This window comes from Trachemys scripta, chromosome 19, assembly GCF_013100865.1.
Source record: "Trachemys scripta elegans isolate TJP31775 chromosome 19, CAS_Tse_1.0, whole genome shotgun sequence".
Classification (NCBI taxonomy): Eukaryota; Metazoa; Chordata; order Testudines; family Emydidae; genus Trachemys; species Trachemys scripta.
In genome coordinates, this window is record NC_048316.1 from 9,290,770 (window position 1) to 9,305,853 (window position 15,084).

The following is a 15,084-nucleotide window of genomic DNA, read 5'->3' on the forward strand; positions in this document are numbered from 1 at the left end:
TGGTTGTACTGTGAGCAGAAGAGAGCCCTCCCTCACCCACCCTCTTTTTTTCCTTAATTGACCGTAGCAGCATTGGCAACTGGCTCAGCGTGTCTGTGGCTCACTCGTGAGATGCAAAGAGCTGGACTAGAATAGAAATGCTTCCCATTCCTAGCCAGAGACGAGGCATTTGGCATGGGAACCCCCTTCCCTGTTGACAGCATCATCATCTTTCCATTTGTGGTTCAGTTTTGCCCAGACAGATCCCAGCCTGCATTCAGCCAGTGGAAAATCAGCCGTTAATAGCTAGGAAATTAGCAATTTTCTGTTAATTAGCTGCTGTTCAAAGCCCCTCTCTCCCCCACCTTTTTTTTAATTAAATATTGCTGTAGTTAAGTGCTCATTAGGGTTTACAGTGACTATAATCTCCCTGGAATAGGTTAGCATGGAGAACAGCAAGATTCCTGGGGTTAACTACAACTAACTAAACTACCTCGCTTGTTAACTAATGTCTAACAAATGTCAGGGCGGTTGGGGCACAGGAGAGCAGGTTACTGGAGAGGTCTGTCCCAGTGCAAACAGTTCACTTGCTTTGAAGAAGGCTTAAGATGCAAAATGAACAGTAAAGGACAATCTAGTCCAGGAAGTAGCAGGGGAAAAGTATAGCAAAATACCAGCCTCTCGCTCTCATTCCCAGGCCCTGTAATCAGAAAGCAATTAATTGCAAAAGGAGAAGCGTGGCTAATTAGCGTAGCAAATGAATAACTTCACATGCACAGCCACAAAATCCATGTTGTGTGTCTTATTAGCGTTCCCCACTTCTAGGCTGAGGTAGGGGAGAGGACATGGCTGCTTTGATGACACCAACCACTTATTTCCACTGCTTCCTTAATGACCTGGCAGTCCGGGGGTGAGCCCCAGCGCAGCATGCTCCCGCGTGGTGCTTACCGTTACAGCCTGGACTGGCACTCGGTAGGAGTGTGCCCCTGAGCTGGGTTAAGCAGATACGTGTTTGCAGGATTGGGGCCCCCGCGTGCCCCAAAGCTGCCGTTACAGGAGGCAGGTGGACCCTGAAGAGCGAGGCTTTTGCCAGGCATTCATGATTGTACAGCGCAGCTGATGTTACACCTCCCTGGGCGCTGTTCCCTGCGGGGTGTGGCGCTCTGTCTCCATGGGTTTGTCAGTTGATCACAGGATAAGCAGCTCCCATCTAAACTGCTCTGGGCAATTCAGTTAAAATCCCCCAAACAGCCACAACAGCAACTGAACAAACATCTCCCAAACCTCTCACCACCACATACAATTCCCCATTGCTTGCACTCCCCTATCCACACCCCGGCCGCCCACGGTCCAGCTGCAGGGGTACTGGCTGGATTCACTGTCGTCTGGCTCCCGTGTTCCTGTAGGAATAACCGTGTTTAGGCAGTGCCCCGGCACTGGGACACGCAAGAGCTCCGTTTGCCAGGCCTCGGGCAAGTGTGCGGGGACAGCCACCATGCAGAGCCCGGCATGAAATTGGGCTGGGTTGTGGGTGGGGCAGCCTGCCACCCCCTGAAGCGCCGGGAAGGAGGGGAGCGGAGCTGGACGGCTTGCTGGGTATTTAGGGTCGGCTGGATCCAAGCCGTGCGGGAGCATGGGCAGAAAGGCAGGCTGCAGTCAGTCCTGCTAGGAGGGTGGGGACGGTTCCTTTCTCTGGCAGCCGTGTGGTTTATTGGGGTCAGGGGAGGGAAGCTGTGCCCTCCTCCTTCCCCTCCCGCCTGGCTTATAGCAGGAGCTCAGCTGGCCCGAGGGGGAGGCTGTCTCACCCCAAACGGCTGGAAAGGGGGAGGTGCCCAGTGCCTTGAGCTTCCCGGTTCTCCCAGGCTCCTGGAGGGGCAGCTGCAGGGGAGCAACGTACGAGCTGACGTGCTGGCAGGAGTGTGGGGGTGCACCCCAGTCTCTGCTCTGGTCTTGGTGCAGGGGGCTGCACCCCCACTGTCCTCCAGGCGGAACATGTGTCACCTCCTGCCCCCACCCTGGGGGTGCACCCTTCCAGCTGCACCTCGGGGGTTATATACCACCTCTTGCCCCCACCCTGGGGATGCACCCCCTTCTTCTCCAGCTGCCCCCCGGGGGTTATATCCCACTGCCTGCCCCCACCCTGGGGGTGCACCCCCTTCTTCTCCAGCTGCCCCCTGGGGGTTATATCCCGCCGCCTGCCCCCCGCCCCGGGGGAGGGGGTACACCCTCTTCTTCTCCAGCTGCACCGGGGAGGGGTCGGGGATTTGCTGCTTCCTGGCCCAGGCTGTGCTGCACAGAGCAGCTGTCAGCAGCTTGAGCAGCGCTTGGCTCGGCTCGGCTCTGCTCCCAGGTGGGAACTGTCGTCCCCCCCCCTCCCCCCGCCCGGGTGTGGAAGCAGGAGCAGAACATCTGCTGGAGCTGTTGTCCTTGGAATCCTCCCGGGGGGTCCCTGGGTGATGTGTCCCCACCCTGTGGGGAGGCAGGAGAGATCCAGTAGGCAGGGGGAGGGGGGTGTTGCTCCCCCTTATGAATAGATTTGGGAGAGCAACATTGAGGGTGCAGAATAGGATGGGGGGGGCTCTTTGTGGGGGAGAGGCTGCTCTGTGACATGGAGCAGAACAAGATTGGGTGGGTCCCGACGGGGTGAAGCGGCAGCTATATAACATGGGGGGATGTGTGACAGGTACGTACAGAGGGAAAGGCTCCTGCAGGGGACGGAGTATCCAGGATAGGGTGCAGAACAGGCTGGGGAGGGGTGAAATGGAGCAGCTCCCTTATGGGCAGAAGCAGCTCGTATAGGGGGGAAGGTGGGGGGGTCTTAGAGGGACATGGCTCCTATATATATATATAGGGAGATGGAGAGATACCTATCTCATAGAGCTGGAAGGGACCTTGAAAGGTCATCAAGTCCAGTCCAGTCCCCTGCCTTCACTAGCAGGACCAATTTTTTGCCCTAGATCCCTAAAGGGCCCCCCTGCAAGGATTGACCTCACAACCCTGGGTTTAGCAGGCCAATGCTCAAACCACTGAGCTATCCCTGCCCCCTTCCGTAGGAAGCAGGGTGTGCTTCAGAGGAGAGAGAGAGGGGCCATTTGCCCGTATCATTCCAGATGTTACGGTGTGTGCAGCCACACGAGGGCTCCATTTAGCAGGGTGACCCAGGCTGTCAACAGGGAGAAGGAGCTATATTTAAAACTAAAAAAGGGGAGGGCGCTCGGGGTGGGGTCCTGCACCCAGTTTCTATGGTCTCTGCTGCTTTTGTTTCTCTTTCATGTTGCTCGTCTCCCTGAGTCCTGGAGGTTGCTTCTCTTTAGTTAGAGTGATAGGGCCGCGCTGCTGCTGTGTGTATGTTCCCAGCAGGGTTACATGCAGCTTCATAAAGTCTTAGGAACGATGCTAAACCTTTCCAGTGATTTCAGGACGAGCTCGCTCTGCTCTGCCGGCATTGCTTTTATGTACCGGCTGTACGTACTGTAGAGCAGCAAACAGCGTCTGGGGGAGGGAGGGATTGCAGGTGCAGGAGATGCTTAATTGCATCAATTATTGGTGATTTTCTTTAGGGTCCGCCATAAAATAATGAGGAATTGATTGTTTTTGCTGTAAACATGTGTTCACGCCCTTGGCTGCCTCTGCGAAAATACTTCTTACCATAGCAAATGATTAATTGTAGAGTGCGAGTGTAACTATGTATTGTGCATAAAAAACATACACAACTGTGTGTATGTGTGATATGTATGTACATTATACACATACATACCCATTGTGTATGTGTATATAATGTACATACAAAGTGTGTGTATAAAGATGACATGGGTTGAGTAGCCATGGTGAAGTGTACGATATAAATACCTAGATGCTACAGTCATATAGAATGTGCTAGAATCACCCTTATGCTTCAGGGCTTCTGTGGGTCAGGAAGCAAAATCTCTGTGGGCCAGGCTGCTTCAAATTGTCCATTGCAGGGTTTCATGCTCCTTTCTCTGAAGCATCTGGTGCTGGCCCAGATAGCTCACTGGTCTGATCGGGTGTGGCTATTCTTGTGTTCCTGTATAAAGTCATTCCCCCAAATTAGATACATACGGGGCAAGTGAGCGATGAGGCATATTTAAGTAGGCTGAAATGGCATTGCGCTGTCTGTAATGTGATAAGTTTTGGATACTGCAGCTGATCAAACCCTGTTTGGGTTTCTCTCACAGTGTCACGTAGGGATACGGATCTGGTTTGTGTTGTGTGTTGCATATCAATATGGCAGCATGATGTGTGTGGAACAGTCTGGCTATGGGTTCGTTCAGCGTGTTATCTTTTTGCCTATTAAGATACAACAGCTCTCTCAAATTACTCCAGAGCCAATCCCAAAAGATTGGTCTTGTCTCGTTTTTAGCCAGGAATTCGCTTCCATCAACACTCGCTTCCGGAACCCTGTTAATTACAAGTAGAGCGTGGTGGAGCCCAGCAACTTTCTGCAGCTGGGGGATTGTGTCAAACTTTTCCCCCCCGTTTTTATGTAAGATCCGAGACGATAGAGACCTGCCTGTACGTGTGTGTTGGAGGGGGGAAGCGTATGTGCCTACGCTTAACTATAGGCATAAAACACGAGGCCTGAATGTAGGGTCCAGTCTCACAGGGTGCTGAGCGCTCTCGCCACCTGTCTTGTTGAATGTTTGCCATCCTCCTTCCCCGTGCCTCAGTTTCACAACCCTAATGATTCTCTCCCCCCTCCCTTCCTTCCAGTCTTTCCTTTCTTTCCTGTCAGGCCACTCAGGGGCTGTAAAATCAGGTTCAGCTCTTGCTCACCTCCACCCTGGAGTTGGGTTTCTTTGCAGCAGAAGGCCCAGAGGAAGGTGATGGAGGTTGAATGGCCCTGGGCTCTGAATCACAGTGAGATCAATTGCTGGTCGATCTTTGCATAGGGAAACACGTGACGTTTTTGATTTGTTTGCCTGGGAATCTAACAGACTTAGTTTATGCTACTCCCCCCCCAATAAAATCAAACCACCACCAAACACTCCTTCTGTTGTGATTTCCCTAGCAGCAAATCTCTCTGCTTCGTGCCTGATTTGAACCTGGTGAGGCAAGTTGCCGGGCAAGCGTCAGTGCATGCAGCAGGTACGGCTGGATGTTTGGGGTGGGGTGAGCGTGGGATGTAGAGGGAGCTTCTGATATTGGTTTTTAACCAGTTAAAACGTCTGCATGAAAGGGAAGAGCCTCCCTTTCCTCCCCTTTTGGTTTAAGCCATGGTGGTACAACTGCCTGCCAGTTTCTGCAGGGCTGGAACAATGCCCGAGGTGCAGGAAAGGTGGCTGATACATGGGCGAGGTGGACCAGTGCTTGCTGAGGAAGGCAGGCTGGAGAGGGGCCACTGGGTGCCATGAAAGGTCTGGTAGGGAAGGGGGTGGGTTGAGCACTCCCAGAACCACACTGGTTTTCAGAGGGCGAGGATGGAGGGGGCGCATGGATTTGATCGATGGTCTGTCTAGGACGGGGGGCGGCAGTGGCACGCATTCCTCTCATTTACCAGCTGACGGCTCTCTGGGAGGGAAGACGGCTGCTCCTGGAAATTATTAATGGCTCGGGGAGAGGAGCTGGATTGCCTCGTCATGAGGCAATTAATGGCGAGGAGGGAGCGTGGCTGCATTCTCTCTCCGGGCCGGGCCGTAATGAGCAATCTGTCCACATTAGGCGGTGGTCTGCCTCTAATGAACTTGAGCAGGTTTCTTCGTTTATCAGTCACGTAAGCATATTACATCAGTGCGGAGGGGGGAGGAGGTGGTCCAGATGTTTTCATTTGTTAAAGGAATAACCGTGGCCCTTCGAGCTGGCAGATTTCCTGGCGTGTTCCTCTGCATGCAGGATTAGCCAAGCGATCAATAGGCAGGGTGTTCTGTGGGGTGGGGGGTAAGAAGAGGGATTATTCCTTTTATCGGGTAATTAGAGTCACCCCAAGTGTTGCTGGGTAGAGGCGGGGGAATAGATTATATAATAATAGATGATTATCATAAATGTCCTCCTCAAAGCTGCTTGCCTGATCCCTCTTGGCTTCGATCTCTCGCTCTCTCTCCGCTTGGGTTTTCGTTTTGACTTTGCTTGATGAGACGCTGTTCCAGAAGAATACTGTGTATCGGATACAGGCAATGGTCCCAATTCTGCAGTGACTGCTGCTCGGGCAGACCCCTTTGGGGGTTCTGCAGAGACGCACCCCAGTGGAGCTGATCACAGGATTGGGGCCTCTATTCGTGCCATGTCTCTGGGCTGGTCTAAGGGGGTGAAACAACCAGCTCCCACTCGTCACTGGGGTTTGGCTCCCTCCGTCCCGTTTGAGAATCCTGGCCGTGGGGTCCCTGGTAAAGGAGCCTTGCAGCCAGTGAGAGCGTGGGAGCGGGCGGGTGAGGGAAGACGGGGCACAGGGAAGCAGAATGCAATTGTGCGTTTGATAAACACCTCCATCCCCAGAGTGTGGGGAGGGGGCACTCCCATCTCCCTGCTTTATGGCAGATCAGGGAAAGCAATAGAGTCAGGGCTAGCAAGCATGTCTGGGAGCCCTGCGGAGCCCCGTGGAGAGGGGCTGCACGGGGTCTGTCTCTCCCGCAGCGGTGAGTGTGTGTTACGCGTCCCCGCTCTGTGCTGATCCGCAGGGGATACTAGTTTGGTAGCGATGCAGCTACAGAGCTGTGGCTCCGGCTGTAGCGGTGTATGCTTCTAGCGCCGGAGGTCCCCAGTTTGAACCCCGATGTATCAGCCGCCATGATGGCCATCATCTGTCACCACTTACATCCCACTGCGAGGTTTGCCTGGCGCCGGTCTCCTGCACAGGTCTGAGTTGTGTCCCCCCCCATACACACACGTGTGCGGCAGCCTAAGCATTTGCATCAGGCTTGCAGGCTGAGAAGGGTGGATTTTATTCCTCCAATTCACGCATCAGTTGCTTCTCCTCCCAGCCACGCCACTCTCGCTTTGCCTGATCACTTCTCCAGGTGCTGGGCCTGAGAGCCAAGGTGGGAGCTTGGGTTGCTGAGTGAGGGGAGGGAATCCTGGCTTTGGCAATTCCCTCTTCCCAGGCATGTCTGGCTATCACACTGGGGAGTGGCCCATATGCATGGGAGAACACATCTGGTTCAGTATAGCCATCCAGGTGATCTCTGGCCATCTGGGTCCTCCACCTTTCCCTTCCAGACGCTTCCCGTGTGCCCTTGAGCATCTCCCCGGGGGCCACCTGCATTGAGCACCCAAAACTCCAAAGTCAGTGAGAGATGTAAGCTGGGCCCTTCTCGTCCAGTCCTGCAAGGTGCTGGGTGCTCGTTGGCCTCCCTGATAGCAGCGCGGGCTAAGGAGGAGGCTTGACACCATGGCGATGGGTACAGCATAAATTGGGCCACTTCCCTCTGTTGTGCCTCAGTTTCCCCATGTGTAGAATGGGAGTGGTAGCGCTCCCCTGCCTTCCCAGAGCGCGCAAAAGGCTGAGTTCACTAGCGTGCAGAGAGGGCTTTGGCTATCCTGGGACGGGGAGCGCTATGGAAAGGTGACGTGTATGAGACAGACACGGACTTGTTTTAAAATGAAGTTCTGCGTAATGCAGCTCTGGCCCCTTAATCAGAAACGTGTGTTGGAGGCAAAGTTATCTCCAGCTGCTGCAGAGGGATTTATCCCTTGATAATGGGTGGAACATCTTCTTTAATTTCTTTGTTTGAGGCCAGCTTTTCTCCGTCCCCCCCAACCCTGTGTTTATTCTTCGTTTCACGTCGCCCCAGCACGAAAGGATCTTGCAGACGATCTCTCCTGGTGAGCCAGAGCTCAGTGGTGCAATAGAGGGCCCTTCGGGGTGTGTAACTCAGCACGTAGACTGAAAGGGGAGCTTTGTGCTCGTTGCATGTCATGGCCAGGAACTAAGCTGCTCCATTGGACTAAGGGTGATGGAAACGGGAGAATTGTCACACTGCATCAGACCCATGGTCCAGCTAGTCCAGGCTCCCCTCTCTGACGCCGGCCAGTCCCAGATGCTTCAGAGGAAGAGCCCAGCAGTAGGGAGTTACGGGCTAATCTGCTCCCCCAACCCCCATATGAAGTCTCATTCTCATCTCTGAGAGCTAGAGATGGGCTTGAAGCATGAGGTTGAAAATCCGTTCCCGAACTGGGGGTGCATTAACTATTCACACACCGCCGCTCAACTGCCAGGCCTTTTGGCACCTTGTTCAGCCTCTGCCGGGTGATCGTTTTTGTTTAACCACATGCATTTTGCAACCAGCTAGTTTGGCAGCCAAGCCGGGCAACTCTTTAGAATGGCTGCAACCTCCCGGGAGTGCTGGCGGATTTCCCATCCTGTCTGAGCTCCGTTCCCCGCACCCCCCCCCTCCCCCGCACCAGTAATAGCTTCATCATTAAAGTGATTAATGCAGACTTTACAGCGCCCGCTTGCTGACCAAATTGTATTAAAAGTCAGGCTAATATCTCCAAGTCGAGTCAGCAGGGACTCCTGGAGGCAGGGGGAGCTCCCGGCGCTGAGGACTGCAGGCACTGCTGCTCGCGTTTTATGCAAGCTTTGTGCTGGTAGAGGGACGTGCTGGCACGCAGCATCCGGGCGTGACACTGGTGCTTGCTGCCCCGTTCAGCTTCCCAAAGGCGAAGAGGCTCTGGCCTCCCCCTCGCCGGCAGATCACCCTTCTGACTGGATGGAGTTGGGTTGAGCCTTGATTCCACCTTCTGCCTCCTGGCCACTGTTCCCCCCCATGCACGGTCTGTACCTCCAGGACAGGCACAGATGATTTCCCTGCCCTAAGGCACAAGAGGGACCAGATGGTGACTGATGAAAGCTTGGTTTGGGCCTTGCTCCAGGAGACGTGCGCTGCCCCCGGCGGGGGCTGTGTTGTGAGGTTATGACCCAGCCCAGTATTCAAGTTGGGTCGTCCCTGTGCTGATCCCCCCGCCCTCAGGAATGATTGAAAAGTTGATGTTTTGAGCCATGGAATGAGGGCGCTCTAGACAGGCGGGGTCTGTTTACCCATGGCGCTGGAGCTGTAACTTCCGGCTTGGGCGGACATACCAGAGCTAGCGCACTTGATGTAAAAATGTAGCCGGGATGGCAGGTAGCACGGGGCTGTCTCCTCGCGCTCCCAGCTCCAGTGTGGACGTACGCTAACAGGAGGCACGCGCAGGCAGCCCGGCTGGGGAAACGGCAGCCCGACGTCTGAAATCCTTTTGTTGCAAAGGAGCCGGCGGGGAAGGGTTTTTTGGCCAGTGCCCTTTCAGGCCCTGAGCCCGGCCCCTAAAAGTGGGGAAATCAATCAAAGGCCTGGTATCCAGTTCTGCTCACAGCTGGGCTGGCTCCTCTGGTCTCTATCGGATGAGCGCTCGGAGCCGCTAACCAGCACTGACAGCTCCTTTCGCTCCCGCTCCGTGATGAATGGGCGTGAGCTTTTGTTCCTACCTTGTCCTGTGTGGGCCAAGATAGGCTTCTCAGGTGCCCATCAATATTATCTCGTGTGGTGGGGAGCGTGGCTATCCATCTTCTGCCTGGCCTGCCCCCGACGGGGAGTGCGCTGCCTGGCGACAGGCCGCAGTCGGATTGTCTCGGTACCCAGCGAGCCTAATGAATGGAGGCCGGAGGCAGCCCGGTTGAGGGGGAGGGGGCGGCAGGAAGCACTCGCATCCAACTTCTCTGGATGCAGCTGAGTGAGTAGCTCCGGTCAGCGGCTGGCGCTGGGGGGCTGCGAGCACAGCCAGAAGAACGGTGCACAGCAGGGTTGCCAGCTGGAGTCCCACGGCACGTGGAGACACGGTTCCTCTGGTGGCCTGGGGCGGAGGGGCTGTAAATCGCTGGGTTTAGTGGGAGGTTGATGGCTGGTGTTGGGGGCTATACGACAGTGCCAGGAACTAGGCTCTGATGCTTTTCCCATTTGCAGAGGGTGCCCGCCCCCCAGGACGCACAGATCGCAGGTGCTTAGGGGAATCAGACGCTATTTCAGGGTTTAGCACCTCCTTGTGCTTCCCAGTTTTCTCCCTCTCGTTCATCGCGGTCGGGGCCATTTCTTCCTGCTGGGCGTTCCTCCCTGTCTCCCCATCCCCAGCGGGAGCTCTGGTCTCCTGGAGGCTGCCGGGCAGGGCCGCTGTGCGCTACCTGAATACCTAGCAGTAATCAGACCTGGCCCCAGAGAGAATTCCCTGCCCCTTCCCCTTGCAGCTGTGTGGGAGTTTGTACAATGGTAGGCGTTCAGCTCTGCACTTGGCTTCCTCACTCTGGCCTCTCAAGTGCAGCCGCTCATACCATCTGGTACAGTCCCTGTCACTTCCCCGTCTGCCACATCACCCCCAGGGAGGTTGCACACGGCCCGGATTCCCTGACGGTTCCCGCTGCCCGAGGGACCTCAGCAGGGATGTTTGTGTAACCCAAAAAACAAATGAATTGCAGGAAAATCAAAGGCCAAGAAAGCGCAGGGATCCGCGGGGAGCCCGGACGTGAGCAGCGAGGATGACGACGAAGAGGGCGAGTATGACATCGGGGAGGAAGAGGAAGCCAGTGACTCGGACGGTGAGCAGCCCGGGAGGAGGAGTGGGGAAAGGAAAGGGAAATGTGGACGGGTCTATAGGTTTCAAGCCCATCCTGCAGCCTGGTTTTTGGGAGCTTGCTGAGAAAGGCAACGAGCCCCCTTGTGCGAGGCACCCGGCTCCAGGCAGGGGGCATGGGAAGGGCTCTCGCGCCTGCGGTTGAGGGATGAACAGACTGCTGGTCCCTTTCATCTCCTTTCAGGGGCCGCCTGCAGAGAGGCTCAAAGGAACTTCGCACAGCCCCACTCCCCACACGGGCAGCGAGCACATAACACTTCACCTGCGCAGAGCAGTGGTGATGCTTTTCCTTTCTGCTTAACCCCCTGGCTACCGGTTCTCTCCCGTGGGGGGGGGAGGGGGGAGCGGCTGACCGAAGCCGCCGGGGCGGTGGCATTGTAGTGGAGACACCCGGCACATGTGGCGGCCGTGGAGAGATGAGATGGTTGCGTGCACGGACCAGTGCTGCATCCGGGCCGCGATCGCTCCTAGCGTGTGTCCCGATGGTGCGTCCCCATTAGCCGCTGGTGCCCAGAGGGGGATGCATGCGGGCGAGAGGGCTGGCCCCAGTGAGGAAGCAGCAGTTTATTACCAGCTGTACTGCTTACGAGACTCAAGCTGCCCACCGTGAGCCGGGTCACCAGGGGCCAGCGAGAACCTGACACACAGCCAGTCACTTGTCTTGCTCAGGCCCAGAGCCCCCCCGTCGCTCTGCTCCCATGGCGTCTGCTCAGCGGCTCTCCTCTGGCAGCGTTACCTATGTCACTCCTGCCGTTCAGCTGGCAGAGTAAGGCCGAGCCCGCCAGGGCCTGTCACGCCTGCTGGCACCTTAGCCCGGTTTGTTGCCATCTGTAAGCCAGCACCGCCATGCCCAAACCCACGTGTTACGGGCACTGGTGGGAAGTGGCTGCAGTTCTCCTGGGACCAGCAGGGTTTTTTTTTTTTTTTTTTTTTTTTTTTTTGCTAGCTAGGGGGCGTCTAAGCCAGAGCATTGCCCAGACCATGTCTGATTCTGCATGGCAGATGGCTGAGGCTTGGCACACGCACCCCAGTGCCAGTGCCCAGATTAGATGGGCATTAGATCCATGACGGGACAATGCTGCAAAGGCAAAGATGCTTGGGAACATTTTCCTGTCTGCTCTGGGAGTGCTCTTTCCCCTGCCCCACCTGGCTGGCATGTTGGGGGGGCGAGGGGCCCCCCAGCTGACTGGCGCAGAGCACTAGAGTGTCCCAGCGGGAACTTTCCACAGGCCTTTGGGGCCCGTCCCCTCGGGCCGCAGGAGCATTTGGAAGAGCTGGGCTGGGACGGAGGCCCTGCGCTATGGTGCTGTGCCCCAAACAAATCCTCGCGCTACTGTCCTGTCTCCCAGAGCACAGCACCGAGGCGGGTCCGGCTCCCGCTGCAGGGTCATATTCTGGCCCCAGCTGGGCCGCATGCAAATGAGCAGCGAAGGGCAGTTTAGGAAAGCCTCCGGTGCCTGCTTTGCTGGGCTCTCCCGCAGCCAGACCCCAGCGCTCCTGGCTGTGATAGTCCGATCGCTTCAGATAAGGTTTGTCCCTCTCGGAGGGTGGAGAGAGGCTGGGAGGTCACTTGTGCTCTCTCCCTCGGGTTTGGTTTTAGTTTTTAGCTTTAGCCCTTGCTGTCAGGCAGTCCAGGGCCCCCAGGGTTCTGGAATGAGAAGAAATCGGGCGCTCACCCAACCCCTGGGGGAGGCAGTTCCACGTCTCTGGCGAGTTGGCGTTTCCAAGGCACCAGCCAGAGGTGCTAATGAGCAGTAACGTCCAACGTGGCACACGGGGACTGGAGCGTCTCCTGCTAGGCCAGTGGGTTTTGCTGGCAGCACCCTGGTAGCTGACTCCTGTTCCACCCTGGGCATAAGACCCAGCTTTCCTCGAGCTCTGCCGTATGCAGGTGTCTGTGGCCATATGGCGTCGGCGCTGATCCTGGGGCGGTGCTGTGCCAGCACAGCCCAGGAACCAGGCACCGAGACAGCCCTGGTTCGGGGGGGGGATCCCTGGGGATGTACTGGGAGGAAGCTGAATGTAGCCTGCCCAGCCCGTGGAAATTAGCTCTGCTTTGCATGGAGCTCACGAATACCTTCAAAGGGACCAGGGGCTCAGACCGGGGTTCGTTTTCCAGCTGGGGTCCAGAGCCTCTGCGGCTCTAACCCTCGCAACCCCCAATCGAGATCAGCAATAGAGGGGAAAGCGGCTGGATTAAGGGGAGCTGGGAGGAGAGGGCTCAGGGTCTCTTAGGAGCTCTGCTTGGCTCCCTCTCCCCTCCCTGCTTCGAACGCTGTGTTTCACACACACACAGCCTGGACTGGAGCAGGCGCTGCTCCGGATGCCCCGCAGTGCTCTCCCTCCTGCTCTCTGGGAGCAGCCGCGGCACCCGCATGTTAATTAGCGATGGGTCGCCCCCCTCCCGATAGCAGCATGGGATTTACTCCTCTTTGCTCTTTCTGCCCGCAGGGGGAGCTGAGGAGGGGCCCTCCACCTCGGAGGGGACCCAGAAGCAGCTGGCCTATGCCAGGCGGCTGTCCTCAGCCGACCTCGAGCTGCTGGCCCAAGGGGAGGAGGACATCGTGGAGGACCTTGATGACAATTACTTCGACGACCTAGCCGGTGACTGACGACTCCGCAAATGCTCTGGGCTCCCTCCCTCTGCGCCTAGGAGGGCAAGCGTGTGCCCTCGCCGACAATCGAAGCTGGTCGTGATGGGAACTAGGCCGAGGGGGAGCCCCGAAGGAGGAGGTAGGAGCAGCATGGGATGGGCAGCCCTAGCGGGACAGAATTTCTCACTGATGCAGCAGAGACACTGCCTGGACCTTTTCCCCCAGAGTTACGTTAGTGGGAATGCGGTGAAATGTGTGGTCACGTCAGGACCAGTAAAACTGCTCAGCAAAGGTAATAAAAAGCCCTCATTAAACTCCAGTGCCTTAAATAATGCAGGGATCAGCGCCAGCCTGCGGGAGCCCGAAGAAACCAGTCCCTGGAGGGACAGGCTCCTCTGCCCATGTGGTCAGCCGCCCACGGGGCCACTCGCCCATGGGCTGGGCACTCTGCCACGCTGGGCACAGGTTGCTTGCCATGTGTGTCTTTGTAGCTTCCCGGTCCCTGGAAAGCAGCTGAGAGCCGTGTCCACACACACGAGCTTGGCAGACGAAGGGCGTGCCCCGGTCGGCGGGTCAGTTTGCCCGGGGGGAACGCATCCGCCAAGGGAAGGCTGCTTCGCCCCCGAGCTCCTTGCTTGTCTGCATCCAGAAGTGCTGCTGTGCAGGCACCACCGAAGACGGGCTGGCCGCAGTAGCGCTGCTTACCTGGGTGCCGAGAGGGTTTTTCATATTGTCCCTCCAGCACAGGTGAGCAAACTGGGCTGGCTCTCCCATCAACGCTCTTGCTGTTAACCACGTTCCAGGCTCTCCGGTGCATCCTTCCAGGGGGCTGCCGCAGGTTCAGCAGGGGGCAGGACCTTAACCCGCGGAGCCGCCGTTGCCGGGGAGATGCCAGCTTGAATCCCAGACCCCATGTTTAGTTTGCAGGGCTGGCAAGCAGGCAGATTTGATAGCATCTCAACACATGTTCCTAAGTGTGACGCCAGGACGTGGCATTTGGACCACGTCCCATCTCTGAGGTTTGGAGGAGTGTGATGATTTTTTTTTTTTTTAAACATTTCCAATACCACCTTAGCAGGAGAGGGCTACATGAAGGCAGGGGCATCATTGAGATGCAGGGCCCCTGCTGCTTTCATGGGAGTTTGTGGGTGCACGGGGTTGATGAAAATGAGGCCCCTGCTGCTATGTGCACCCTTGGGAGTGCTTATCATGCAGCAGCCACCTCGTGCGAGGGGTCCAGTGACCGTACGTTCCTATTGTACATCTGAGGCGCTTCACGCAAACTCTTCCACAGCAAGGCTGTGACGCGCCTCGGGCAGAGGCAGGGCTAGAAACCAGCCCCCGTGGGTCCCTGTGCTCCAGCCATTGCATGGTGCTGCCGATTGTGAGCATCGCCATGAAGTCATGTTGAGAAATGAAGGAACCGATTCTAAGGTTGCTTCCCTGGGGCAGGGGTTAGATTGGGAACAGCTGATGAGATTGAGTGAGTTGTGGTGAAAAACTAGTGGGAGAAATGGACGTCATTTTTCCCTCCACCTTCATGCAAGCCAAGCACAAAGACTGCGAGGGCGGGGGTTTTCACATGCTCATTTTTCCCACTGCATAAAAGTTAAAGTGAAAAAATGTGGGAGAAGTGGGGACAGCCTCCCCTCTCCGGCTGCCATTGGATTGTACTGAGAGGATAAAAGCCCAGCCAAACCTACCTTGTGCTGCTTTGTCAAAATGTAAAATGACATTGGTGCATAACTTGATTTTTGGCTGGGAAACGTCAAAAGTCCCCCTGCCCTTTTTTTTTTTTTTTTTTTTTTACCACTAAATCCTATTTTTGGCAAGAAACTTTTTCTGTAATACATTCTTGACTAGCTCCTCATACCCATTCACCTGGCCAGAACCAGAGCCGTGTACCCTCGCTGCTGGGTGTGCTCCCTCCCCTGCGCCAAAGTCTTTCTTGCAGCAG

At 56.3% G+C, this 15,084-nt stretch overlaps 1 protein-coding gene across 1 annotated transcript in view; it reads left to right on the forward strand.

Moving 5' to 3' along the window:
• NOC2L (NOC2 like nucleolar associated transcriptional repressor) overlaps positions 1-14,937 on the forward strand; it is an 83,983-nt gene extending 69,046 nt beyond the window's left edge. The window contains exons 18-19 of the mRNA XM_034753612.1: positions 10,379-10,498; positions 12,985-14,937. Of these exons, the coding sequence (XP_034609503.1) occupies positions 10,379-10,498; positions 12,985-13,145 (281 nt within the window). The 3' untranslated portion in view covers positions 13,146-14,937. The remainder of the gene's footprint in view (positions 1-10,378; positions 10,499-12,984) is intronic.
• The last annotated feature ends 147 nt before the right edge of the window (positions 14,938-15,084 follow it).